Source organism: Cibotium barometz, chromosome 47 (assembly GCF_041138505.1).
Source record: "Cibotium barometz isolate CiBa-2024 chromosome 47, ASM4113850v1, whole genome shotgun sequence".
NCBI lineage: Eukaryota > Viridiplantae > Streptophyta > Polypodiopsida > Cyatheales > Cibotiaceae > Cibotium > Cibotium barometz.
Window position 1 is genome coordinate 19,724,867 of NC_141092.1, and position 27,875 is coordinate 19,752,741.

At 45.8% G+C, this 27,875-nt stretch overlaps 1 protein-coding gene across 2 annotated transcripts; it reads left to right on the forward strand.

The window, feature by feature from the left end:
- Positions 1-957: 957 nt before the first annotated feature.
- Positions 958-27,496, forward strand: LOC147611479 (pentatricopeptide repeat-containing protein At1g11290, chloroplastic-like). Of its 2 annotated transcripts, none has more exons than XM_086784569.1 (2): positions 958-1,382; positions 22,478-27,496. In XM_086784569.1, exon 2 carries the CDS (start codon positions 22,645-22,647, stop codon positions 24,766-24,768), a length of 2,124 nt encoding a protein of 707 aa, XP_086640695.1. In that variant the 5' UTR covers positions 958-1,382; positions 22,478-22,644; the 3' UTR covers positions 24,769-27,496. The 2 variants fall into 2 exon arrangements, with proteins under 2 accessions (XP_086640695.1, XP_086640694.1); XM_086784568.1 differs by having other exon boundaries at positions 1,037-1,382; positions 22,459-27,496.
- The last annotated feature ends 379 nt before the right edge of the window (positions 27,497-27,875 follow it).

The window sequence follows — 27,875 nt, forward strand, 5'->3', positions numbered from 1 at the left end:
AAAATAACAAGCCATGCTTAGTGTGCAAGTACATGTATTTTATTTACTTAAGGGTGATGAGATTAAGTTAAAACGAGAATAATATATATATATATATGTATGTATATAATATATATATATATATATATATATGCAGCATATATATATATATATATACATGCATATATATATATATATATATATATATATATATATATATATATATATATACATGCATGTATATATATATATATGTATATATATATATATATATATATATATAGAGAGAGAGAGAGAGAGAGAGAGAGAGAGAGAGAGAGAGAGAGAGAGAGAGAGAGAGAGAAAGAGAGTGTTTAGAAAGATAGAGATAGAGTGAGGAAAGGAGAAAAGACCCTTGTTGCACTCCATTCTCATAAACTCCTTTATAGGCTCCCAAAAAGAGAGATCAATATCCCCATTACCAAAACCTACTTCCATTGAAACCTCTATTGAAACCTCTAAGAGTTTGGGTTTTTTTCTGGAAAGTGGGGGCTTGTCTTCAATGACAAAAAGCAGTGTTTTGAACTAAAGTGCCTGACTCAGCCTTCTTTCCTTTTGTCTTGTTTAATTAACGAGAAGAGCCATCTTGGTAGAAGAAACAAACAACGTAGTTAATTTAACTGTCTATACAAGAAAAGGAGATGAACGGAAGACAAGGGCCATAAAGCACGTGGCATCACTTTGTTGCTCGAACTTTAGTTCACTCAACCTTTCTAACCTTTCTTTTTAGTGACAATTTTTTACCCACCCGGGGGGAGAGCTGAGTTTTGAACTCGCGACTTGAGCTTTCGGAACGTAGGCTCTATTGCTGGGGCTATTTTCACCACCCCAAACTTTAGAGACACTTAGGTGTAAAATATGAGCGTAAGTAATTAGTAAAAAAAAAGGATTTTTGAGGCTTATCTATTACATATATAACCATGGACAACCAAGGCACAAGAAGAGGAGAGAAAAAAGAAATCCAGAATTTCTAAAAAACAAGAGGAAAAAATCCCTTCAATTTGACCCCTTGTATTCCAGCTTCAATTCATTCCTGCTATTTGCTTCTTAATGTCTTTTACATACTGCATCAACGCCCGGGTTGAGAGAAACATGACATTTTCCCGAAATTGTAGCTTTTAAGCGCATCGAATCCCTTGTGTTACGCAATGTAATGTGGAATGGCCACGGCTAATGAGCATTCCTATGTGCAAAAACTTGTATTCGTCATGAACAGAATGAACCGAAGGCTACCTTCATCATGGAGGCTGGCCAGCACCTCTGCTGCACCATCATGTGGGCGGCCCCATGTCCCAATTGCAGACTTGAATGTTGCTTCAACAGTTAATAACGTGGATTTTCCATCGAATCGTGGCATCAACAAAGTGAGTATTTCTGCTGAAATCGGAGCTTTTCTGATTATTGTTCTATTCTCAATAGATCAGAACCGTTAAACTAGTTTTGATGGGCGTGCAGCATAGCCTGATCAAATCGAGTGCCCAGTGATGTGGTGATGACTATTGTATTTATTATTATTATTTTTTGGTGTGTTTTTTTGGGGGGGGGGGGGGGGGGGATGGGGTGTGTGTGTGGGGAAGCAAGCTCTACACTACTCAACCGAATGTAAATTTTCACGTATCATAGCCTTTTAGGGTCTGACCATACAAACACACTTAGTTATGGATGTGGTGTTGCCGTGATGGTATGTCAGCATAAGGCCTTCCAAGCATACTATGTAGCTATGTTGGCTATGAAGATTGTGACTGATCCAAAGGTCAAAGTGATAGGAAGTTGGAACTCAAAGCCTCCAACATAATTATCAAAACGCAAGGAACATTTCAAAATGGCTTAGGAAAAAGAAATGAAAATGCCATGGCATGTTCACACATCATGGCAAGCTCATAGAAGATGCTAGTTTAAATGGGAAAAAGAGATGCACCACATCATGGCTGCATTCGGGACTCGTACTCAAGCCCATGATTTGCATGGTATTGCTCATGTATGGTATAAAATGTTCTGAGTGCCATACAAAATGCACAAGCTTCTGTAAAAATTTAGAAGGTCCTATTCATTCTAGACCTTTTTAGGCAGCCCCTATGCCTCATCCATGCTTTTCCATGCAGCGTGTATATCATCTATACATAATTGTTTTCAATGCATATATGATATTTCTACTATTCAAATTAGAAGAGAGTATTACCTTACATGCATTTACGCAACATTTTTACCCATGATAATGTTTTCCATGTAAGTTGGCTAAAGTTGTTTGTAGGTCCTAGTCCTTCGCAGCTTCTTGATGAGCCCAAACCGGAGGTCATCAATGAGGCAAAGACACTGCTTCCGGAACAACTAGTCTTCCATTGCTTAAAACACCACTCTGGCCATAAAAAAACAGCTATATCTCACGAAGTTTCAGGATAGAGACACACATGAAGCCATTTGGTTTGACGAGTTCTTCTTCATTGAATATCCGGCATTGTTGACAGACTATTGGGAGGCAATTCAGATCCATCAACAAGTTAAGGAGGAGGGGATGCCACATGCATCCCGCACTTGGATGTCACATGGACATGACTGATCAGGACAAATGTAGACCTAAGGCCGGACACCAAGCGTTTTGTGAGCCCTTGTCTAGGGGCAAGTTGCTGGTGTACTGCCAAGGGTGGTTATTTGCATTGTTTGGGTCGTGTGTATCCCACACCATCTTGCTGTCCCTGTCCAGCACTGTCTTTGTAACCCACTGGTAGTATGGATGATGTACGAGTTACCTGGACACTTACTAGAGGTATGTCACGTGTCTCGGGAACTAAGTCTTTGTCTAGGTGAATAGACAAGAGTCTATTGTTACGTGACTAGGTACTAGCAATAACCAGGTGGTGTATGGGAAGCATAGGCTCATAAAAGGCTATGCAGGATCTTTGGGCAGTGGATGGGCCATATACATGAGCAAAGGGGCTGTAGATGGGCAGCCCACACAATGCCCATGCCCAAGCTCAAGGGCCTTTGGGCCCATAAGGCCTAGTCGGTCATCTGTGGCAGCCATACCAGTGGCCCATGGACAGCCAATGGGCAGCCCATAAGCCCTGGTTGGTCATCTGTGGCAGCCATACCGGTAGCCCACAAGGAGATCGATATATTGTAGAAGGTCTTCCAACTACAAGGTGTGATGGGAGATCTTTGGCCGCCATCTTCTGCCCTGTAAGATCAATGCAGCTAACACAGTTCAGTCTGGTTTCTGGGCAGATTCAGCCCTGTTCTTGTACTCATTCTTCACTGCAGCAAGCAAAGAAAATACTCCTTTGGGAGGGGTGGCCTTTAGTGGGTATTTGGGACCCATCTAGTGTACAGTACTCTCTCTCTCTCTCGCAGAGTTTGGAGCAACCCGCTTGGTAATTACTCGCACACTTGACTTTGTCCTTCTCTCAGAATTTCTCCCGAGAAAAATAATCGTACTACATGTGCATCCTTTTTGCCTTTATAATCCTGGAAAGTAAATGGATGTGACCTTCATATACTGCATCTATGCCTTGGACAGAGACAGGCTCCCTCGGATGGCACCAGAGTTGTCTAGCGACTAGCCGAGATGGAACATGTTAGGGTTTGGTGTAAGCCAAGTGGGGTGTGCCGTGACATTCCACCACGTATCCAAGAGATAAAAATATATAGAGAGGGAGAGAGAGAAGGGTTTACGGAACTTTGCACAGTACACACACATTGAGCGGGGAACAGGCCCCGCCCCCTTTCAGGAATTTATTCATGAACAATCCATGGGCTCGCTAGCTAGGATCAATCCATCAATGAATACAAAAGCAAACAAATATGCCGATGTAGAAACAAAGTCAAAGCCGATGTCGAGGCACGAGATTTCTGATACCAAGCACACCATGGGGATGACCCACAAGAATCTCTCACCGGGCTAGTACCAGATCCAATATTCAGATCCAAGTCCAAATCCAAGTCGAAATAGTCTCCAAGCTCGGACATGAGGTACACAGGAGATGTGTGCAGATGAAGTGTTTGATGTTCAGTAGTAAGTTCAGTGCCCAATCCAGAGTAGAAGCAGCTCACCAAGACCAAACAGGGGAGTATGAATCGGATCAAATACAGGAGGCCACATAGGACGGTCCAGTCAGCGGCAGTAGGTTACGGCGCAGAATGGCTTGTACGGCTGTCTTCAATTGGCGTGGATCAGGTGGCGGCTGGTGGCAGCAGCCAGTTAGTGTCGGCAGCCAGGTGCAGTTAGCGCTGTTCAACGGGCGGCAGCCAACTGTAGATGGTGGCGGCCAGGTGGCAACGGCCAATAGACGGCGCTTTCCAATAGTACAGGTGACACAGCCAAGCAGGGGGCAACGCTGGCCGCAAGTGGCGCGCAGGTGGTAACGGCCAAGTGCACATGTATGGTGGCCGGGCGATGCACAGTAGATAGGCGGCGGTGCTATCAGACAAGCACTGGTGGCAGTGTTGGTGACTACGGCCAGCAGGTGACTCCAGTCGGTGGTGGCGGTGCAGCTAGGCAGCAGTTGTATGATTCAAAACAACAGGGGCAGCAATGCTGAAGACTCGCGTTTCAATGATGATGTTGATGAAGAAGAAGATGAACCCCAAGCTTTAATGATGGTTGCCATGCTTCAATGTTCTTGTTCATGATTAGTAGAGAGAGACTCATGCTAGTTTTATACCTGAGGAGAGCCTTGCTGTTTGCCAGAAAGCTATGCTTTTGCTTTGTTTTCCCCTTTTTCACTGTGCTTTTGTCTTTTTGACTTTTTAATAATAAAATATTACTCATCTTTTGTCAAAATTCTTTTGTTTTTCTTTTTTGGCTTTAGGGCCTTGCTTTTTGGCCCTAGAGCTGCTTTTTGAACAAGCGGCTTTTAGCTTTTTAGTTTGGCTCAGTCTCCTCTTGCCAGTGGTGCTCCTGGCTTGTGGTCAACCCAGTTTGACTTTTTGCTTTTCTCTACTTTTTGACCAAGGCTGACACTTCACCATGTGCAAACTTCATGGTCCCTGTTCGCATGCTTTCATCTACATATCGAGTATCCAGGCACAGGTACCATCATGTGAAAAGAGCTAGGAGGGCCAAATAGTTACATTCCCTTCCTCTTATTCCGCAGTTGTTCTCAACTGCGGAATACAAGTGTTCCAAGTACATTCATATGTTCCAAGTGTATACATATGTTTCAAGTACATCCATATGTTCCCAATACTAGCCTTGTCCGGTAAGCTTGTGAATGTGGTCTTTCCCCATATCTTTGGTGTCATCTGCTCATCTGGCAACATCTCTATGCCTTATTTTTGACCAATAGCTTTGTTCTTGATGGTACTTCTTCAGTGTGTGTCACATGTGTTAGGTAAAATAAATGCATACTTACCTCCTGCAAAAACTAGACAGAAGCTAGTCAACAAACATGTATGCATCATTCGTGTCTATTGGGTATTCCAAGTACTAGCCAGGAAGTCTGGAGCCCAGTGGACTATCACATGCCATAAATCCAAGCATCGTCCACACATCAAAAACAACACACAAAGTCAAAGAAATTCAAACATACATTAGTATGTAGTGCACACGTAATGATCCTCTTGTTCATAGATTGTCGTGTCTGGTTTCATCGAAAACTGGTGCTGAGCTGTCTGGCTCCCAAAGGAAACCGCTCAGTCAATCCTTAAGGCCATCTGGTCACTAGAACCGCCCGAGAGTTCATCAAGAGTCATCTGGGCTATCTAGTCGCATTGACCGCCCGACTATGAAATCCAATACAGTCATCTGGGCTATCTAGTCACAATGACCGCCTGACTATTCATTGGGGTCATCTGGTCACGAGGATCGCCTGAATATTAAATCCAACACAGTCATCTGAGCTATCTGGTCGCAATGATCTCCCAATTGTTCATCAATAGTCATCTGGGCTATCTGGTCGCAATGACCGCCCGACTATGAAATCCAAGATATCTGGCACAAAGGCCGTCCATCAATAGTCATCTGGTCTATCTGGTTGCAATAGCCGCCCAACTATGAAGTCCAAGATATCTGGCACAAAGGCCGTCCAATGGGTCATCTGGCATCGTTGCCTCGCAAATACAAATTTCGTTCATTGGGTTTTCTGGCATTGTTGCCACTCAAATATAAATCTTGCTCCTTGGGCTATCTGGCATCGTTGTCACCCAAACTAGAGTATGTCCAAGTGACCATTATATAAGCAAGATAATGATCAATTCCATTCCGATATATATATACAATGAAGAAGGCTAGAGGTATAATTCCTCACTCTTGAATCTGTCTTGATCGCAAGAGACGTCTGTCTGTACTTCAAATACATCTGGACGAACCACTTCCTCATAAGCTTGAAGTATATTTGGATAGTCCTTGAAGTACTCTTCTGGTATCTATTTCGCATCCAATAGCGAATATTTCTCGAATAATCTGTTCTGGCTCTTCCACTTGTGGTGGATTCTCCTATACAGGCTCGTCTAGGGGTAGTCCCGTATTTGGTGTCAATAAACTGGCATGGAAGGCATTTATGTATCCTCCAATGATCTAGAAGGTCCAATCGATAGTATACATCATTGATCTTCTTTGTAATCTGAAAAGGTCCATATACCATCATTCCTTGACTTTGGCAATCCAAAGATAAGATCCATAGCAATACTCTCCCATAGAATATTCAATGGGTGCAATAATCATGCTACTTTTTGTCGATCAAACTCGACCTTGTGACAAACCAAACATTCTAGAGCATGGCACTCTTTCATCACTTTGGCGTATTCCTCACGTTGCTTGAGGGGCAATTTTCTTTGAAAGAGTGGAGGTTTGTCCCCACTCCCATCCTTCTCCTCTTGAGACTCGGCTCTTGATGGGGATCGGTCTTTAAACTTCTTTTGAGGTGGATCCCGATTGTCGTTCTTTGTCTTGCCGTCCATCCAAGGCATATACAAAGCCTCAGCTTGCAAAGCTTTGTCTTGAGCTTCTTCCAAAGTTTTCGGATCAGTCATGTACAATGCTTGTGTAACCGCTCCCTTCAGGAGGCCTACAAATCGGAAGACAAAATACACATTTTTAGATCACTTAACTAATACCAATAATGGACATTATCAACAACATTAAAACTGTAAATGACCAATAACACTTGACACCAACACTGGGGCTGGAAAGGACCGGCCCCCCCCTAATACATTTGTATTTCTTGAAGTATTTATATGTACAAGTGTCATGGGTCAATAGGCCAGATTTCTCCTCACATGGAGTGAATACAACTCAAACAATTAGGTACTTGTCGATGAAGTCTTGGGTCGAAGAAGTCCCAAGTCACAGGCACACTCCCACCTTCACTGGGTGCACACCTGCCTTTCACTGGTCTTCCGGGACCGTGCACCAACAGGCACACCTGTACTAGCACAGGCAAAGGGGTACACCACGGAGGGAACATTGACTGGTTCTCCTAGATAAGCTTTGGTCTCGGACTCCCTAGTGTTTCTAACCTTCACTGGCTCCTCTCAGAATTTTGAGGGCGCGGTTAGCACTACCACTCAGGGAAAAACAAACCAAACTAGGAAAGTTTCTTGAGTATGGTTAGCATAAACATGCTTTGTTCCTGCTCTGCACAAAACTTAAAGAAATCTTTGAACTTAATTTAGAAAATGTTAATTTTACACAAATAAGAAATACTAGGCACTTGGTATAGCTTGTAGCAGGAGTCAATGGAGATGCATTCCTTTTATCATGCAGTCGGTACAGTAAGTACAGATCCTGGTATAGCAAGTACAAGCTTGGTACAACGCAACAAATCGGGTACAGGGTAGGTACATCAGTCGGGTACTGTTTGCAGGCAGGTATAGCACGGGTATGGCAACTGCAGGCGTGTACAGGGCAGGTACAGCACACGTACAGTAGGTACAACAGTTGGGTGCAGGTACAACAATCGGGTGTAGGTACAATAGTTGGGTGCTAGTTTTAGGCAAGTACAACAGACGTACAGCAGCTGTAGGCGTGTACAGGGTAGGTACACAGGCGGGTACCAAGGGTGGCAGGCAGCTGGGTACAAGGCAACAGCAGGTGGGTACAACAGATGTACAACAGGCCCAAAAATCAACTCTTCCTCAGCTTTTGTAGTTGCCTACCATTCATCAACTACCCCCTCTCCATATCTTGCACGTGTGGGGAAAGAGAAGTTGCTCGTACAATAGATACTTTGATTATTATCAAACTTTAATCAAAGGTTAGCTCATGGGCATCCACACTAGAAAGTGTCCGGACCAAATTTTAAATGTGTGAACACATTTACTTATAAACATTAAAGTTAACTAATGTTTATGAATTTTACACTTTAGAAGGGCCAAAATGGCACAAAACTGGTTCCCATCCATGTGACGCAGTATTGGTCACACATGGGTGGCACAAATCTGGCTCCCATCCATGTGACACCAAAAGACTGGACCTTTCACATGGGACACTGGCGTGGCCCCATGTGAACATGGCACAAATGTGGCCGCTCTATGGAGTAACAATCCCAGAAGAGTGGCTCTAAACATGGAGATGGACCAAATGGTGACAGCTTGCATGAGCTTTGGTTGAAGTCCATTCACGAACTTACGCATTTCCATTAGCAGTGGAATAGGAGTGTTACGACCCTGTGTTTTTCTTTGGACAGTAAGCAGGTGGGCACGGGCACGGGATGGACAGTGTGAACGGCATCAACTTGAAATCGAGAAGAAACCCATGTGTGGCCAGCCCAAGTGTGAAGAGGACAAAAGGATTTAAAGTTTATAAGGTTTTAAAACCTTGGATGATTTAAAACAATAAAGGATGAGTTTTTTTTTTAAACTATTGCTTTTAGTTTTTGGAGAAAAGCAGGTTGAGGCGCCTCCTTATAAAGAAGGGTGGCGGAGTTCGACGAGGCGTGTGGTTGCTTCTCCTTGGACAGTTGGTCGCTAGAGAAGCACAGGCGATTGGTGTTGGCGCCGGTGAGAAGAGAGAAGTAGCATGGTAAAAAGCAAGGCATTGGCCGGGGCTGCACGACAGTAGCCAGTCGCGAGAGGGCTGAGAGAAGGCATCGCAGGTGGGGGTGCACGGCAGCAACCAGTCGCCAAAAAGCAAGTCAAGGTAGGCGGTGCAGGGGATGGGCGCACAGTAGCGAACCAGCCGGGTGCTGGCGGACGTGGAGCAGGCCGCATGCTGCTGGTGGCTGCATGTGTGGAAGCAGCCAGGCGGGCGGTTTTCTGCAGCGTGAAACAGACCGGCATCGTCATCATCACCTTCGCCCCCCCCCCCCCCCTTTCACATGCGCTTTCATGTATACCTTGTGCTAGAGTTGCACCTGGCCTCGTGAGCTTGAGAGGCTGCTCGGCGCTCTCTGGATCTATGCTCTCGGGACTGTGACTGAGAAGGCGAGATGTGGCTAAGAGGTAGACTACAGAGTCCTTTCATGGTCAGACGCACAGAGGGCTGCAGCATGTGTTAGAAGTCATCTCTTGTCTATATATATACACCAGGGCCTCTGTTGTGGGTGTGCCCGCCCTCTGTAGGTGTCTTATCATTTTTCCTCACTCCCCGTATTTTTCCCCCATTTTTCCCTATTTTTCTGTGGCTTGGGTGGCAGCCCTGAGGTGGTAGGATGTCCTTGTCTATAGCCGACTGCTGCTGCATTAGTTTACTGATGCTGGCCGACTGTTTGCTGGCCGACTGTGTGGACACCTTTTTGGTGTTGGCCGACTGGTTTATTACCAGTCGTGGTGTGGACATGATCCTGTCGGCTGCCCTACAGCAGGCCGACTGCTGTTGGGGGGCCATATAAAATGCCCCCCAGCCCCCTTGTCACTATTGTATCATTTCTGGGATTCTTTTGTGTATACAGAGCAGAGTTACACGCCTCTACCTCTCTATCTCTTGTGCTGTTATTTTTCTGCATTGCGTTTTGCTCGTGTTCCCAGATCTGGTCATCATCTCCGCTGCGTATTCTGACATGGTAATCAGAGCTTAGGCTCTAGATAGTTCTTGGGATTTGTGTGAGCAAGAGGGAGATACGGCATACTGAATATCTGGCCGTGTAGTACACAAGTAAATAAGGCACCCAACAGCCTGAGCATATGTAGTGGCATCAAAGGTAATACTGTCATCTTGTGCTTGTGAACCACCATGGCCATGGTGGGAATCCGGTCGACCATAAGCCAAGTATGACTGAATGAATCTCAATAACCCACGAGTCAATTATATAGTGACTACTGCTGGGACTGTTGTGTTGCTGATTGGTGGACTGTTGGGGACTGTTTGGGAAGAGGAGAAGCAAGAGGACGGCGGGCTGATTTGCTGGACAGCCACTTGCAGGTGTTAGTTCTTCTTTGTTCCCACCCACCCACCCTTTTCAGAGTACATCCCCGCAATGGCAGATCTGTTTGAGATGGCCGAGAGGCATGTGAAGATCCCGACACTCCCCACGTTCCCGGTGGACCATCAGTTGGACGGGAACAACTACGGCATATGGAAGGTTATGATGGAATCTGTTTTGGAGTCTTACGACCTCGCTGATTTTGTCGTTGTTGGGGTTCCACGGCCGGAAGTAGAGGAAGGGGAGTTACCGTCGATCCGAACGGACCGGGAGGCTGAGACAGATGTGGGATCGTGTCAACGCTAGGGTCCGTTCGTTTATCTTCCTCAACTGCACACTGCAGGTAATCAATCATGTAAAGCATATGACGCTGGCCAGAGGTATATGGCAGCATTTGGCCTCTCTTTACAACAGGGTATCGCCCATGAAGAGGATTTCCTTGGAAGTACAGATGCGGGTTATGAGCCCTGCAAAGTCGTCGACGATGCGGAAGCATATTAACAAGCTGCAGGCTCTTCAGCAGGAAGTTCTCCAGGCTGGGAAGGAGATATCATCAGAAGATATGGCCATTACTTTGCTGTCCCACTTGCCTGCTCAGTATTCCGCTTTCTACTCGTCTTTGATTACCAGTGGTAGGCTTAGCACCATCACGTGGGAGGAGCTTGTGCCCATAGTCTTGGACCAGGAGGAACGATTCACGAACCCTCCTCAGGGTGGAGGTTCGTAGGCCTTAACTGGCTAACGGTCGAAAGGCCATAACACGGGCAAAGGGAAGGCTTCATCGGAGAAGTCTTCTGAGAAGAAGTCCGTTACTGACCGTGAGAAACTAAAGGCAGAGAGGACCTGTAATGATTGTGGCGAGAAAGGCCACTATTGGAGGCAGTGTCCCAAGCGAAAGACCGAGAAGGGTGAAGATTCCTCAGTAGCAATCATGAAGACTCCGGCTTTTGTGCACGTGGAGGTGATGGACATCGATGTTTCATTTTCTTCAGGCAGGGAGGAGGTTGGAGGATTCTCCGCAACGAATACTCGGAAGTGGATTCTAGACAGTGGTGCTTCCAGAGCAGGCACATGACTCCTTTTCGTTCTGATTTACAGGATCTCTGCTGAAACCGGCCTCTGGTAGAAACCAAAGTGCGGTAGACTAGCAGTCACCCTTCCACTTATAGTCCAAATATAAAAACAAATTTAATTGGAGCTAGAGTGCCCCAAATCTGAAATGAAACCGACACTTGTTGGCCCCAAAGCTTGGCGCCCCTTTCGGTATTTCTTTATTCAAATTCAAAAAGATGTAAAGCTGAGTACAACAAAACCAGCCAGGAGAATACACCTGTATGTCACAATCTGGCAGCCCACAAGACCTCTTAGCACAGAGGATTCACACACAGATCTGTGTCCCACAAAAGCAACACTCTGTGTTTCCCTCTGATCAGCCAAGACCATTCAGCAGGGCAACCTTGAGCACACATCTGGCATATCCCAAGTACATGGTTCCACAACTCAGCACAAACATACATCCACTGTCCAATCTCTGTTTCCACCCTTTCAATCTGCCATACCCCTCCTCTCACAAGGGGCCAGATAACACAGCTCTGCAGGAGCAGACATAAGCCAATGGAAAGAAAGAAAGATAAACAAGTTCGGAGCTTACCAAATCAGCACGTGGTTCTGCACTCGTGAGGCCAATCGTACCAGTCTGTACTTGCCTCCCTGCAACCACTTGATTGATGCCCCAAATAAGCTCTGGTAAAGCACTACCTGCAATTGTTTGTACAGTCTCTATGCCTGCAGCTGCTGCCACCTGTACTTGCTGGACAGAATAGCCCTTGACAACCTGCACCTGTCCGTACAGGTCTACCACACCTGACTGAATCTGTCCGTACAGAGCTGTACGGACTGTGCTGCCGGCGCCTGAGTCTGCTTGTTCGCCTGCTGTACCCGATTGTACCAGTTGGTACAGTTCTGCACCTGCAACCAGCTGCCTGTGTCAACTGACGTACAGCCGCCTGTACCTGTTGTACGGTTCCCTGACGGCTTCACCTGCACCAGCCAGCCACAGAGCAGCAGTCGCCTGAACCAGCGCCGCATGTACCTGCAGCAGCAGTTCTGTACGGGTAAACTCCACCTGTGCTGTACGGCCTGCAACACGTGGACTGTACGGCGTGTTTTGTACGGAAGCCAGCAGCCAAAAACCAGCAGCAAAACAGTAGTCGACTCTTCTCCTTCTCCACGCTTGCAGCTTGCACGTATTCCCAAAAAACTAGAGAGAGAGAGATGAGAGAGGCGTGTAACTCCAAAAGTGGAGTGGCCTCTCTCCAAAATTGTCCTAGGGCCCCAACTTTAATATTTATTAAAGTTCCCTAGGGGCCACTAAGGCCTAAGGGCCACCCATGAATAAAACATTAAAAATATTAATGTTATTGGTGCCCCTTCACACCTGGAGATGTCCACACATCATTCTCTTTGTCCGGGCACCCCAAATGTGAATCATTTAATATTTTTGCTCAGCAACCACCATGCCCACACTTGTGCTGGTCCATTTTCACAGGGTCATGACATACCCCCCTCTTGAAAAATGGCTAGCGTCCTCGATTGCATTCTGGTGATACAGCAAAATATCTAAAGTGAAATATACAATATGGCACGATCAGCGTCCCAATCTCTCTAAGCCATGCACATGTAACATCATTCACTGCAAACCAATGGTGTAGTAGTAGTCCAAGTTGTATACCACTGTGAACCATACACAACCACAATATCCAATGTGACTAGTACACATATATCATAGAAGTCCCTTAAACAGATGTACTGTCAGCCATCAGTACCTTCGGGTGAGACAAAAACTGCATCAAGCGACCTCTAGATGTCATCTGAGCCTGTCTGTATCAAGGGAGTGGAGGTGCTACCCCCCTCTTGAGCATCAGGCAATGCTCCAGACCCATGCTCTGCTGAACTTGAATGAGCTGTAACAAGAGTCGGCTCCAACTCAAAGGTATCGAGATAAAGCTGCAAAACCTGAGGTGAATCTGTTAAGTCACCTTCCTCCATCCACTTCGCATCCATCGGTGCATAGTTCTTGAACTTCACAAGATAGCGACGGGAAACTTTACCTCGTACCTTTCTTTCCTTATGTGCCAATATCTGCTCTGGAATAAGAACCTCATCAAGTTCCTCAACTTCCGGCTGAGCCTCATCTGATACATCCTCAGGCACATCCCCACGGAAAGGTCTAAGGAGACTCACGTGAAAAGCATTGTGAATCCTTCAGTGATCTGGTAGCTTCAAGCGATAGGCCACCTCACCAATCTTTTCCAATACCTGAAAAGGCCCATAGTAACGCATGCTCAACTTAGGGAATAAGCGCTCTTTACCCTTCATCTTCTTGAGTCTAGCCTTTTCAAATCGCAAAAGAACCCAATCACCCAATGCAAACTCTAATGCACGTCTGTGACGGTTTGCGGCTTTCTTTTGCTTCTGCTGAGTTTTCTGGAGTGCCAACTTAACTCTCCGATAAGCTTCATCCATGTTTTCCACATACTGATCAGCCTCAAAGATCTTATCCTTTGTGCGCAAAATGGGTGGTACCTTCTTCGCTCCTTCCACAATCTCAAAAGGCGCCTTGCCCGTCGAGGTATGGACAGTGTTCTTATATGCAAACTCCACCAAAGGAAGATACTTTTCCCATTGTTGCTTGTGCTCTGACACACAACATTTGAGAAGATCTAACAGTGTAGAGTTAGCCTCTTCCGATTGACCATCTGTTTGTGGATGAAATGAAGATGAAAACTTGAGAGTTGTACCCATGTTGTCAAACAACCCTCTCCAGAATAAACTCGTCATCCGTAGATCACGGTCACTAATGATAGACGTAGGCAAGCCATGATACTTGAAGATGTTCGCCATGAACAACTTCACCATATGATCCACTTTGATCGTCTTACGCACGGGAATGAAATGAGCCTGGCACAGCGTGCTTACTGAACCTGCATATGATAGTCCAAATGCCATCATTGCTCGTTTTTGTCCGTGGAAGATCAAATATAAAATCCATGGCAATGCTCTCCCAAGGTCTATCTGGAATAGGTAAAGGCTGTAATAACCCTGGTGTCTTTTGACGGTCAAACTTTACCTTCTGACAAACGATGCATTGCCTAACAAAGGCATCAACATCTCTTCTCAAGGTTGGCCAATAAAAGAAAGTCTCCACTGCTTTTACCGTGGCGTCAATACCTCTATGACCTGCATACGGTGGAGCATAACTTTCAATCATAACCTTGAGTCGCAATGGCCTGGTAACACACAGTCTGCCATGCATCAATAAAAACCCATCTTTGAGAGTATAATGCTCATGCCGCTGACCCTCAGATGTCTGATCATACAACCTTTCAAAGTCCTCATCATGGGCATACTGCTCTTTCATTTCATCAAGCTCATGATGATAAGCAAGTGAAATTGTTGAGACTTGTGGCTTGCATGACAAAGCATCTGCCACAACATTCTTTTTGCCTTCCACATGCACAATCTGGAAGTGAAACATAGACGAAAAGTTTGCCCATCGCATATGCTTCTCTGAAAGCTTAGTTTGCGTGAGGAAATAACGCAAAGTCTGATGATCCGTCTGCACAGTGAAATCAGTCCCAAGCAAATAATGTTTCCATGTAGAAAGAGCATGAATTACAGCCAACATCTCTTTCTCATAAACTTGTAAATGCTTCTCGGCATCTTGCAATATTCTACTCTCATAGGCTATCACATGTCCTTCCTGCATGAGAACTACCCCAATGCTACTTCCACATGCATCACACTGGACAACAAAAGCCTTTCGGAGATCCGGTAATACCAATACTGGATCCGAAGTAAGCTTTTCTTTAAGCTTTTTGAAGGCTGTAATTTCCCAATCAGCCCATCTAAACGGAGTTGCCTTCTTTGTCAAGGCATGAAGGGGCGAAGCAATTTCAGCAAAATACCGTATGTACCGCCTGTAATAGGAACACAATCCCAAAAAGCTGCGTACATCATGCACAGTCCTCAAATCTGGCCAATTAAGAATTGCTTCCACCTTCGCTGGATCCATACGGACTCATGCTTAGACACAATATGCCCCAAGAAGTGTATCTCTTGCAAGAAAAACTCACTCTTCTTGCCATTAATAACCAGCCTATGGTTCCGGAGTTTTGCAAACACAATGGCCAAATGCCTTCTATGCTCTTTCTCAGTTTGTGAATGCACAATCATATCATCAAAGAATGTGCCCACAAATGCTCTATGAGGCCTGAAAATCCTGTCCATCATTCTGTTAAATGTGGCAGGTGCATTTGTCAAACCAAAGGCATAACCAAAAACTCATACAACCCAAACGTGGTTCGAAATGCTGTCTTATGCACATCCTCGGGTCTAATACGTATCTGATGATACCCGCTTTTCAAGTCAATCCGACTAAAAACTGTGGAGCCCTGTAAGCGGTCCAAAATGTCATCGATCCTCGGAATGGGGAATCGATTCTTGGTGGTATTCTTGTTCAGCGCCCTGTAGTCAACACACATGCGCCAAGAACCATCCTTCTTTTGCACTAAGAGTACAGGTGAGCAAAAGGGTGATGAGCTAGGCTGTATCAACCCTTTATTCAAAAGCTCCTGTACCTGACTCATAATTTCTTCTTGTTGGGCTGCACTAACACGGTACGGCGGTCTATTTGGTGGACTACTACCAGGAATTAGATCAATGGCATGATCTTCTGGCCTCTCCGGAGGAAGTTCCCCTGGCAATGACTCGGAAAAGCAATCTTTGAACCCACATAAGAAATCAGTCCTGTCCTTATCTAACATAGACAAATTAGACTTAGACTCATCATCTTTTGCATCCTTTACATAAATCAAGTACGCGGAAAGATGCTTTTTCATTACGGATGAAATTGCCGAAGCTGATACAATAGGAACAGATTCCCCTTTAAGTTTTACATCCAAAACATGTTCTTTCCCTCTATGAGTCAAAGTGATCTTCCTATTGTATGTATCCACCACCGCATGTACTCTGTGGCACCATGGCATACCCAACAAAACATCACATCCATCAAGTGGCATGATGAAAAACTCTTCGCTGTCCACATAACCCTGCAAATGAAGCCTAAGCTTCCCAATAATAGGAGTGACGGGTTCTGCATACCCAGGTCAAGCCATGTTAGCCTCATATAACGGCCCCATCTCCTCTGCACGAATCCCCAATCGGCCAGCCAAATCCGGTGAAATAAAGTTGGCTCTAGCACCTGTGTCAAAGAATATCAAGGCATTTTGATCTCTCACTTTGCCCCATGCCCTGCACAACTCTGTCTCTTCACCACCTGGTTGTTCCCCAACAAGATCAGGAACTAACCCTGCAGAAGGTTTTGGTTTCTTTGACTTGGGCTCTCCTTTATTGTCAGAGTCCTTTTGAGACTTTCTCTTGGGACAATTAAAAGGCATATGTCTCTCTTCTGTACAGTAAAAACATTTCCGAGCATCCCTCAAAGCCTGTCTCTCCTTAGAAGTTCTCTTGGGCATCGGCAACTTCTTATACTGTGCCTCTGTAGACCCTTTTGCATCACGCGAAGCATGCCCTGACCTTTCAGATTTCTTGCTCGAGTTCTTACTGCCTTTAAATCCAGATGAGACTCTAGTGAGTAACGCATTAGCTGTCATAGCATTCTCTATCATCTGTGACATGTTTGTTACTCGAGTCTTGATGCAATAGTCACGCACTTCCTTGGGCAGCCCACAACAATACTTCTCCACCTGCTCAGACAAAGGCACCGCACGGTAAGAAGTAACTGGAAGTAAAGCTTCCCAAAACTTCTTGTTGTAATCTTCAAGATTGTCACACTTTGATGCATCCAACTTGTGCCATGCTGTCATTACATCCACCTCAAAAGTAGATGTGAGCCATACGGAAGAGAACACCTGTTTAAATTGTACCCAAGTAGTTGGTGCTATGCCCTGCAGAAGAAGAGTAGACCACCACTGCAATGCACTGCCTTTGAGAAAAGTCGCAGCTTTTCTCACCTTTGAGGACTCAGTGTAATTACCCCTAGAAAAAGCAGCATCAAATTGCTGTACAAAGGTAAGTGCTTTTAATTTATCTTTGGCTCCACTGAATGTATCAAATTTCACAGCAGCTCCCCCTTCCTTAAAATCCTTCGCCTTACCCATAGGCGTAAGATTATCGTAAGGAAGTGGCTTCACAAGATTACTACCCCCAGCATTCATGCCCATCATAGGGTCAACATTACCCATTCCCACACCTGGCATGCCATACATTCCAGCCATGTTTCCAAACATACCATTATGCATACCGGGCTGCATGCCCCCATACATATTTGCTTGCATTCCAGGTTGCATGCCCCCAAACATGTTTCCTTGCATTCCGGACTGCATACCACCATACATATTCCCCTGCATTCCAGGCTGAAAATTTGCTCCAAAAGTCCCTGGCATACCCATGCCTCCCTGAGGATAACCCCCAGTCATGGATTGGAACACAGAGCCACCACCAAAATAACCTGGATGCATAGTCAGCTGAGGAATAGATGGCTGTCCAAAGAAGGAACTCTGTGAGTTAGCACCAAAAGCATGTTGCGTGTTCGGAAATTGTCCAAGAGATGGATCTTGTGGGAAGGCACCACTATGACCCCCTGAGGAAGGTTCTTAGAACGCACCTTCTTCTTCTTCTTTTCAGGCTCTGTACGGGATCTCATAAATTCAGCAAACTTCTCACTCTGTGTGAGCTGCATAAACACATCCATAACACCGGCCAAACGATTTTTAAACTGAGCATCATCTTCCTCTTTACTAGGCACATCTTCTGGCTGTGATACATCCTCATATTGCTCATCATCTGCAGCGTGTTCTCTTGCATGAATATCCTCGGATTCATTTCTCTCAGGAGAGGTCTCTTGCTCTTCCTCTTCTTGATAAAAATATTCGTCTTCTGTATCAGACATGTTGCTGAATTTTTCAGCGATGACTTTCCTCGAGTCAACCACGAGCTCACCCCCTTAAGAAAGTTGATGATGGGTCCTGGCAAACGGAACCTTGAAACCGGCCTCTGGTAGAAACCAAAGTGCGGTAGACTAGCAGTCACCCTTCCACTTGTAGTCCAAATATAAAAACAAATTTAATTGGAGCTAGAGTGCCCCAAATCTGAAATGAAATCGACACCTGTTGGCCCCAAAGCTTGGCGCCCCTTTCGGTATTTCTTTATTCAAATTCAAAAAGATGTAAAGCTGAGTACAACAAAACGAGCCAGGAGAATACACCTGTATGTCCAATCTGGCAGCCCACAAGACCTCTTAGCACAGAGGATTCACACACAGATCTGTGTCCCACAAAAGCAACACTCTGTGTTTCCCTCTGATCAGCCAAGACCATTCAGCAGGGCAGCCTTGAGCACACATCTGGCATATCCCAAGTACATGGCTCCACAACTCAGCACAAACATACATCCACTGTCCAATCTCTGTTTCCACCCTTTCAATCTGCCATACCCCTCCTCTCACAAGGGGCCAGATAACACAGCTCTGCAGCAGACATAAGCCAATGGAAAGAAAGAAAGATGAACAAGTTCGGAGCTTACCAAATCAGCACGTGGTTCTGCACTCGTGAGGCCAATCGTACCAGTCTGTACTTACCTCCTTGCAACCGCTTGTCTGATGCCCCAAATAAGCTCTGGTAAAGCACTGCCTGCAACTATTTGTATAGTCTCTACGCCTGCACAGCTGCTACCACCTGTACCTGCTGGGCAGAACATCCCTTGACAACCTGCACCTGTCCGTACAGGTCTACCACACCTGACTAAATCTGTCCGTACAGAGCTGTACGGACTGTGCTACCGGTGCTTGAGTCTGCCTGTTCGCCTGCTGTACCCGACTCTACCAGCTGGTACAATTCTGCACCTGCAACCAGCCGCCTGTGTCAGCTGACGTACAGCCACCTGTACCTGCTGTACAGTTCCCTGACGGCTTCACCTGCACCAGCCAGCCACAGAGCAGCAGTCGCCTGAACTAGCGCCGCCTGTACCTGCAGCAGCAGTTCTGTACGGGCAAACTCCACCTGTGCTGTACGGCCTGCAACACGTGGATTGTATGGCCTGTTTTGTACGGAAGCCAGCAGCCAAAAACCAGCAGCAAAACAGCAGTCGACTCTTCTCCTTCTCCATGCTTGCAGCTTGCACGTATTCCCAAAAAACTAGAATCAGGTTTGCAAGACTGGCGTACGGGTGGAGTTTGATGAGCATTTTGTTGCTCTCCGGGACAAAGCAACAGGCCAGGTGGTTTGGGAAGGTGGAGTGGAGAATGGAGTTTACAAGCTTTCAGCACTCTCTCTCCTAGGTCCTTAGGTTTGTGATGAGTGGCTGTCTGGTAATGGCCACTTAAGTGTGGATACGCTGCAGGTGCAGGTTTTCAGGGACCAGATGGTGGATAGCTTGCCAATAGATGGCAGCAGTTGGCAGGAACTCTCCAGTACTGATGTTGGTAGTTCTTGTGTTTGTCAGTTAGAGGAAACTGAACAGGTAACTTATGCTCTGATGTCTCGTAGTATTCGGGACAAAGAACCTCCTGTAGATGAGGATGTTCTTTCCACGGGGACCTTTCGGAAATCTAGGCAGGTGGCAGTTGATTACTTGCAGAAGGAGGTGCATTCTCCAGGCTTTGTGGTTCCGGATTCAGAGGGGGTGGTTGACAGGTTTCAGAAGGCCTTGCATGGTCTTCAGCAGGTTTCCAGGACTTGGTTTTGCATCGTAATAGGTGTTGATCCTTGTGAGCAGTGTGATGCCTCTTTTCAGAAGCAGAATGGTTCATTGATCTGGTTGATGGACACCAGATTGGACGGGAGCTTCTTGATGAGGCAGTTGAGCTCATGGTTGCGGATGACTCTTTGGGAGGTAGGATCGCGTTTCTTGTGGTTTTTGCGGCATGTGAAGGATCATGGACTCTTGTACACAGGAGGGGGATTGATTGATGGAGTCCGACTCCACGGTTGGAGTGACTCAGTTTGGGGAGGAGATCCGGACACGAGGAGATCTACTTCAGGTCCAGGAGCAGTTTTTTGGAGCAGTAAGAGGCAGTCATCTTTTGCCTTGTCGACGAACAGAGGCAGGGTACTGGGCTGCTTGTGAGGTGGTGAGGCTGTAGAGGTTGCATTGCAGGATTGGGCTTCCACTGGAGGAACCCATGGTCATCCAGAGGCACTTTGTTCGTGAACAGATCGTTGCTGATGACATCTTGCTGCTAGAGTTCTGTTCGACGGAGGATAGTACGGTGGACCTCTTCACGAAGTCGCTATCTCAGGATTTGCTCAGGCGGCACCCCAGCTCCCTGTGGTTGGTTTCACATCCAGGAGCTGAGAGGGGGTGTTAGAAGTCATCTCCTGTCTATATATATACACCAGGTCCTCTGTTGTGGGTGTGCCTGCCCTCTGTAGGTGTCTTATCATTTTTCCTCACTCCCCGTATTTTTCCCTATTTTTCTGTGGCTTGGGTGGCAGCCCTGAGGTGGCAGGATGTCCTTGTCTATAGCCGACTGCTGCTGCATTAGTTTACTGATGCTGGCCAACTGTGTGGACACCTTGGTGCTGGCCGACTGTGTGGACACCTTTTTGGTGCTGGCCGACTGGTTTATTACCAGTCGTGGTGTGGACATGATCCTGTCGGCTGCCCTACAGTAGGCTGATTGCTGTTGGGGGGCCATATAAAATGGCCCCCAGCCCCCTTGTCACTATTGTATCATTTCCGGGATTCTTTTGTGTATATAGAGCAGAGTTACACGCCTCTACCTCTCTATCTCTTGTGCTGTTATTTTTCTGCATTGGGTTTTGCTTTTGTGTTCCCAGATCTGGTCATCATCTTCGCTGCGTTTTCTGACAGCATGAGCCTTTATGGAGACAAAAATCTGTTCGTCTGGAGTGCTACAGTGTTTGGTTCGGAAAACACTCCATGGGAAGGCCACGATGGAAGCTGTTTGAAAGCTGATTTCATCTCCTTACGAAGAGAGCAAGGGTGCTATGAAAAGTGTCTTGGCTAGCAAGTGGTAGGACTTGGATCATGGGACATAACCAAGGTAGACTTGCAAGAGAGCGAGGGTGCCACGAGAGGTGCCGGCTAGCGAGTCTTGAGCCTTGAGTGTGTATGAGGTCCTCGAACACTTAGCTTGAAGGCTTTTTGAAGACAAAGATCAAGGGTTAAGGCTTTGTGAATAGCTCTTGATGAAGAAGACATGTGGGGTAAGGCTTGCTAAGCACTCGTGTGGAAGTCCTGGGTGAAACTATAAGGGATCCTATTCGTGGAGGATTCTACAAGTTGTACTTTGTACTCAAATTTGATCAAGTAAAGAAATACCGCAAGGGGCGCCACTGCGTTTTGGGGCCAATCGGTGTCCGTTTAATGTTTGCAGGGGCACTCTAGCTCCCCCTGTTTTTGCTCTCCTTTTCCAGGTCCCCAAAGGTGTTGAAGTGTTTTGTGTGCGAGTGTTTGTTTCATTGCCTGTCAAATTTCTGAAGGCCGGTTTCAAGGAGTATAAGAAGTAAACTTCAATGAAACAATTGAAAATTTGTTGAGCTAAGTTGTCACATTCTCACCAACTTTCTGTTTTACCTCATCCCATTCTTTCTACACATTTGCTTCAAAGTTTGTGCGTAGAAACTTCTTGTTGAACATAGTCTTGAAGTCCGTCCATGTCTTCGGCTCCAAGTGTGAAAACGGGGACAAGTAATGCCTAATGATGCTGCCCTTGCCTATGGTCAAGAAAGGGCCAGGGCTCCAAGTGTGAAAAGCATACCACCTCTCCTGCATAGCCCAGGAGCTGCCCAGTATGCGCCCCGTGTTCACCTGGCAGATTTGATGCGTAATATAGACTAATTGCAGCAATTACCAATCCAACAAAGTCATATTCTTTCCCCACCTTTTTTTTTGGGGGGGTGATAGCCACAACGGGGACAGGTAATGCCTAATGATGCTGCCCTTGCCTACGGTGAAGGAAGGGCTAGAAGCCTAAGGGTCCCCAAGCTGTAAGCATTTGTGGCAAGGACAAGGGAAAAAAATTGTTAATCAGACAATAGTAAAGTTTTTTTACTAAAACTTGTTGTGAGTCTTTGATTAAGTCTGTGGGTTCTTATAACAGAACAATAGTACGGCTACAGGCATAACACATAAATTTCAAAGCAAGTCACTGTGGATAGACAACTGGTGCAACTCTGGTTCTGTCAAAGAGGCTGAGAAGCAGAGAAGTGACGCCAAGCAACAACAGGAAGCCTTGAATGCTCTACTGCGGTCTGGCCACGTATGCAAGGCCAGCTTTGAGTTTGACATGCAAGGAAATGAATTGAAATCTCAATCACCATCAGAGAGCAGAAGTTGGGAGACAGTTAGCTTAGATGAGGCACTCATGAGCTTGGACAGGATGGCTGAGCTTCCTTCAGTTGACGACTTCATTCACATCCTGCAAAAATGCAGAAAAAAGAAAAGCTTGATGTCTGCAAAGCGTGTACATTCTCACACTCGCAATAATGGGCTGGAAGGTCATAGAGATGTTGGGAACTACCTTGTGCCCATGTTTGTGGAATGTGGAAGCGTGTTCGATGCTCAGCAGGTCTTTGACAAGTTGGCGCATCGCAATGTCCACTCGTGGACTTCTCTTATATCAGGGTATATTCAATGTGGGCAACCACAGCATGCTGTCAACCTGTACCAAAAAATGCAGGAGGATAATGTATATCCTAGCAGTTATACACTCGTGGCTCTCCTAAAGACTTGTACTAGATTGGAAGATGTTCAAGGGATTCATGTTGAGGTTGCAGAAAAGGGATTTGAAAGAGATCTCTTTGTTGGCAGCTCTTTGATTGACGTATATGCTAAGTATGGTGCAGTCTTGGAGGCACACGCAGTCTTCAATAAGCTGCCAGGACGGAATATTGTGTCATGGACGGCTCTAATTGCAGGGTATGCCGAACATGGACCTGGTAGGGAAGCACTTAAATGCTTTGAACAAATGAGACTGCAGGGGATTGCTCCAAACGATGTCACATATATGTGCATCCTGAAAGCTTGCGGCAGCTTAAAAGCTCTCGGTGATGGCAGAATGGTACAATCGGAGATCATCCAGAAGGGATTTGGAGAAGACTGTGTCGTGGGCAGTTCCTTGGTGGACATGTATGCTAAATGTGGCTCACTATCAGAGGCACGTAAAACTCTTGACAACCTACTGGTTCGAGATATAGTGTCATGGAATGCGCTGATTGCAGGTTATGCAGAGCATGGGCCTGGTCAGGAAGTGCTGAAATGCCTTGAACAAATGCAATCAGAGGGGATCTTCCTTGATGCTGTCACACTTGTCTATGCTTTGAAAGCTTGTGGCAGTATGGGCGCCATAGAGAAAGGGTGGGAACTGCACATAGAAATTACACAAAAGGGTTTAGAAAGAGATTCCTTTGTTGGCAGCACTTTGGTTGACATGTATGCCAAATGTGGCTTGATTGCAGAGACACGGCAAGTTTTTGACAAGCTGTCGGTTCGAGATGTTGTATCATGGAATGCAATCATAAAAGGATGTGGCATGAACCACGAGGGCAAAACTGCTATTCGGTATTTTGAGGATATGCAAAAACAGGGTGTAAAGCCAGATGCTGTTACGTTTACATGTCTCTTGAGTGCATGCAGCCATGCCCGCCTGGTACTCAAAGGTCAGGAGATGTTCAAGGTGATGACAAAGGTATATGGCATCATTCCAACAATAGACCATTATAATTGCATGGTTGATATACTCTCACGAGCAGGGTGTATATATGAGGCGAATAGATTCATTGAGTCTATGCCATGCTCCCCATCTAGTGACATGTGGACAGCTTTGCTTAGTGCTTGCAAAATCTATGCAGAGGCAGACTTAGGGTTTAGATGCTTTCAGCAGCTTGTGCAGATGAACTCAGAATGGGCTGTTCCATATGTGCTCATGGGGAACATTTATGCAAGTGCTGGAAGGTGGGAAGACGCATATAGAATAGAGGAGCTGAGGAAACATGCAGGGGCAAAGAAGAAGCCTGCAAGTGCTTTGATAGAAGTGAATAAGAAGGTGTATGAGTTTGTGGTTGGTGAGAATGAGAATAAGGAAGTCTCTGCAATTCTTGAAACCTTGAAATCTCGCATGGAGGAGGAAGGGTGTGTGCCTAATTTAGATCTGGTTTTGGGACTTCTTTCTGATGATGCTAAGGAAGCTGCGTTATGTGATCATGCAGAAAAGTTGGCCATAGCCTTTGGGCTCCTCAACACACCACAAGGACAGACTCTGCGTGTTACTAAGAACATGAGGATGTGCAGTGACTGCCACAATACATCGAAGGCCATATCGAGGATGGAGAGACGAGAGATCATTGTTCGAGAGGTCTACCAAGTCCATCATTTTAAGGATGGTTTGTGTTCTTGTGGAGATAAGTCCTGATGTGTTACTCCACTTGGATGTTCTTTTCGGATTACGGACTTTGGAGGGCATGTTAGGGGCTTTCTCCCATGCTGGGGAGGGTGCGAGGGTTCCGGATTGCCCCCTGATCATGGGCAATATGTTTTTCATCTTAGAATGGATTATATGAGCTCGTGTCAGCTGCCTCTATTTGCAATTGGAGATGGGCCATTTGTTTTTCGTCTCAGAATGGATTATATGAGCTCGTGTCAGCTGCCTCTATTCGTATTTGGAGATGGGGTGTCACTCAGCATGGCACATGATTGGGAATTGCTCATCCATGGTGTCACCAATTTGGTCCTCTCACCAGTCTTGAATAGTGTTTCACACATTGTTTGGAACCAAGGTGTGAACGGGGATTTTTCCACAGAAGCAGAGAAGTCACAGGATGGAAGACGCCTGTGTAAAGCCAAGTCTTGTCGCAGAACTTGTGTGAAGGCTTATCTGGCATGTCTCTATCTGAAGGTGGATTATAGGACATGAGTCTACAGGATTTTACTCACTTATATGGTTTATAAGGATACTTGTTCACACTTATTTATAAGTGGGTGGACATATGGGGATTTGGACAAGGAGCATATACATGAGGTGGACCTGAATTTTTAAGCTATGTGTGTGAACACTTCAAGTGGGCGCCTAGCTTTGCAAGGATATTGCAAACTTTTATATATATATATGGCGGCTGTTTTTAACTCCCAAAAGAGGAGTTTATGGTATTTATGGAGAGGCTACCACTTTTAGCGATGGAAAAAGCAAGCATACGCTTGAAATAGAGGAGGTCGAGTGTATGAAAAGGAGGGGAAGGGATGCACATCCATACAGAAAGGGGACAGCAGTTCGCTGGCCGTACACGACCTCCAGCAGCAGACGGCGTTTTCTCTCTCTCTCTCTCTCTCTCTTGTGGAGATCCGCCAGCGTCCGATGCGGCACATATTATGAGATGGAAGCACCTCCATAGTGTACCCCCCCGTCCCACATGATATTGTATCCCCTCACTGTACTCCACTCACCTCCATAGCGTACCCCCCCTCTCACTATATTCACACCCTATAAGGGTTTCTGTTTACCTTCCAGTTCCAGTTTCATTTTCTAGGTGCCAGTAGTATCATCTTTATTTTTCATTTTCTGGTTTTTTATCCAGCATTGTATCAGATCCACCATGATGTAACTTTTTGGTCTCATAGGTCATTATGGCCTTTTGAAGACGTTAATATAACATTTCATTTCATTTCTCTCTCTCGTGCATTTAGACCTTCAGCCGGCAGACGCTGATTGGACTCTCTTTCTACAGTGCTGGCCGTACAGGGCCTGTTTGCTCCCTCTTCACCAAGTCTTGAGCAGGCCGACAGTTTTTCTGTATCTCTCTCCTTCTCTTGTTTGATTGATGGTTGCAGTGGTGTGCTGGCCATACAGTAACAGGCTGACTTTAGCAGCTTATTCCCTCTCTGTTCTCGCCTTTGATCTGGCTGTATAACCGCTGTGCAGTTGTTTTCTCTCCCCATTGGTCGACAACGGTGGTGCTACGGTTTTTACTGGCTGTCTTTGAGCTAGTTGTTCACAGCAGTTGTGCTCTCTTCTATAGGCTGACAACAGGCAAAGAAGTTCTCCCCCATGGTGTTGTGGTAGAAACTAGCTAGTGCAAGTGTCTCTTTATTCAGGTGATTGTGCACAGGCTGTGGATAATCATCCACTGAGTTTCCTCGAGCAGTAACAGGCTATGAACAAGGGACCGTTTTGGCACAGATTTCGAGGCTGATTTGCACTGATTGGTGCCTAGTTCTTGAGCAATTGTTTTGTGGAGCTTTGTAGAAAATCCGGTGCAGTTTTGGCACCCACACCTTGTTTTGGTTGTAACCTTTTTATTCATTGGAGTAAAGCAGATCCTACAGGGGCCAGCCGTTCCGGCTTAGTGCTGTGTTTTGACCTTGTTTATGGTTATTTTTCTCATATCTTTGTTGGCATCTAAATTTGAAGCAGACACAACACATGGCTGCTGTATGCATCATAGCAGGAAAAATCAGCAATGACACACGCAACGTGGAAATCGGCTGAATAGACGTGAAGATTGGGAAAATGAGCCCAAGAGGCATTTTGAAAGTGGGAAACAGGACAGTACAAAAAAGTACGATGTGTGCCTTTTCTTTTGGGTCTTTGCCTGTTACTTTGTTTCCAAAAGGAACAATAATGGTCTCTCTCCCCTCTCACATTTGGCAGGTGTATATAGGAGATTTTCTTTGACTTCTGCAGGGGGTTGCAGCATATTCTCTGAGCATCTGGAGATGCATGTTTTGTTTGCCAGCCACCTTTGAGAGGTGAGGTAAAGGCCAGGTTTAGGAGTCATGAGCAAGCAGACATTTCCCCTTGGGAAGTAACCTTATATGCATGCTATGGTCGAGTTGAGGAAACAATTTTGCTCAAAGGGGAGGTAAAGTTGCAGAAGTTAATTGAGCCATATAGAGAGACACATGCCCCCCAAGGACGGTTTTCCATTTCGATGATCCAGACATTTTGCCTTTAGTGTGTCCTATGTAGAAGATACAGGATGCATGTGACCGCTGCTGCCCATACCACTAGCCTGCAAGACTCCGTTGCTGGGGGTGCTGCGGCGGTATTGACATTTCAAAAGTCATGAAGAAATTAGGAAGGGTGTACTGATCTAGGACCCCTTTTAAGGGGATGGCAATTGTGAATGGAGGAGGTAGTTAAGACATGGAGCAAACATGCTTGACTGATTGTCTTTCAGAAAATACTCCAATTTAAGATCTGAATCTTATTAACAAGCAGTCCCAAGTGAAAACTCTCTCTCTCTCTCTCTCTCTCTCTCTCTCTCTCTCTCACACACACACACACACACACACACAAGCACGCACGCATGCACACACGAGATTTATGTTTCTGCGTACTACATTGTATACTCAGGGATCTACGTAGTATGTTGCCAATGTTGACATGTATTCTTCTAAGTCTCATATGTTTTTACACATCTTGTATGTATTAATCATCAACAATAAATGTTTGATTACTTGTGCAATTAAAGTGTTTACAGCCCAACGGCAGCTATGTTTTAAAAGATACGAGCTTCATAAGTT

What these genes read in the sequence shown, in the direction of transcription:
- LOC147611479 (XM_086784568.1), top strand. Translation starts at nt 1,179, where the DNA reads ATGGCCACGGCTAATGAGCATTCCTATGTGCAAAAACTTGTATTCGTC. An exon ending in CGAATCGTGGCATCAACAAA is followed by an intron (nt 1,383 to 22,458) that starts GTGAGTATTTCT and finishes TTCTTATAACAG; the next exon opens with AACAATAGTACGGCTACAGG.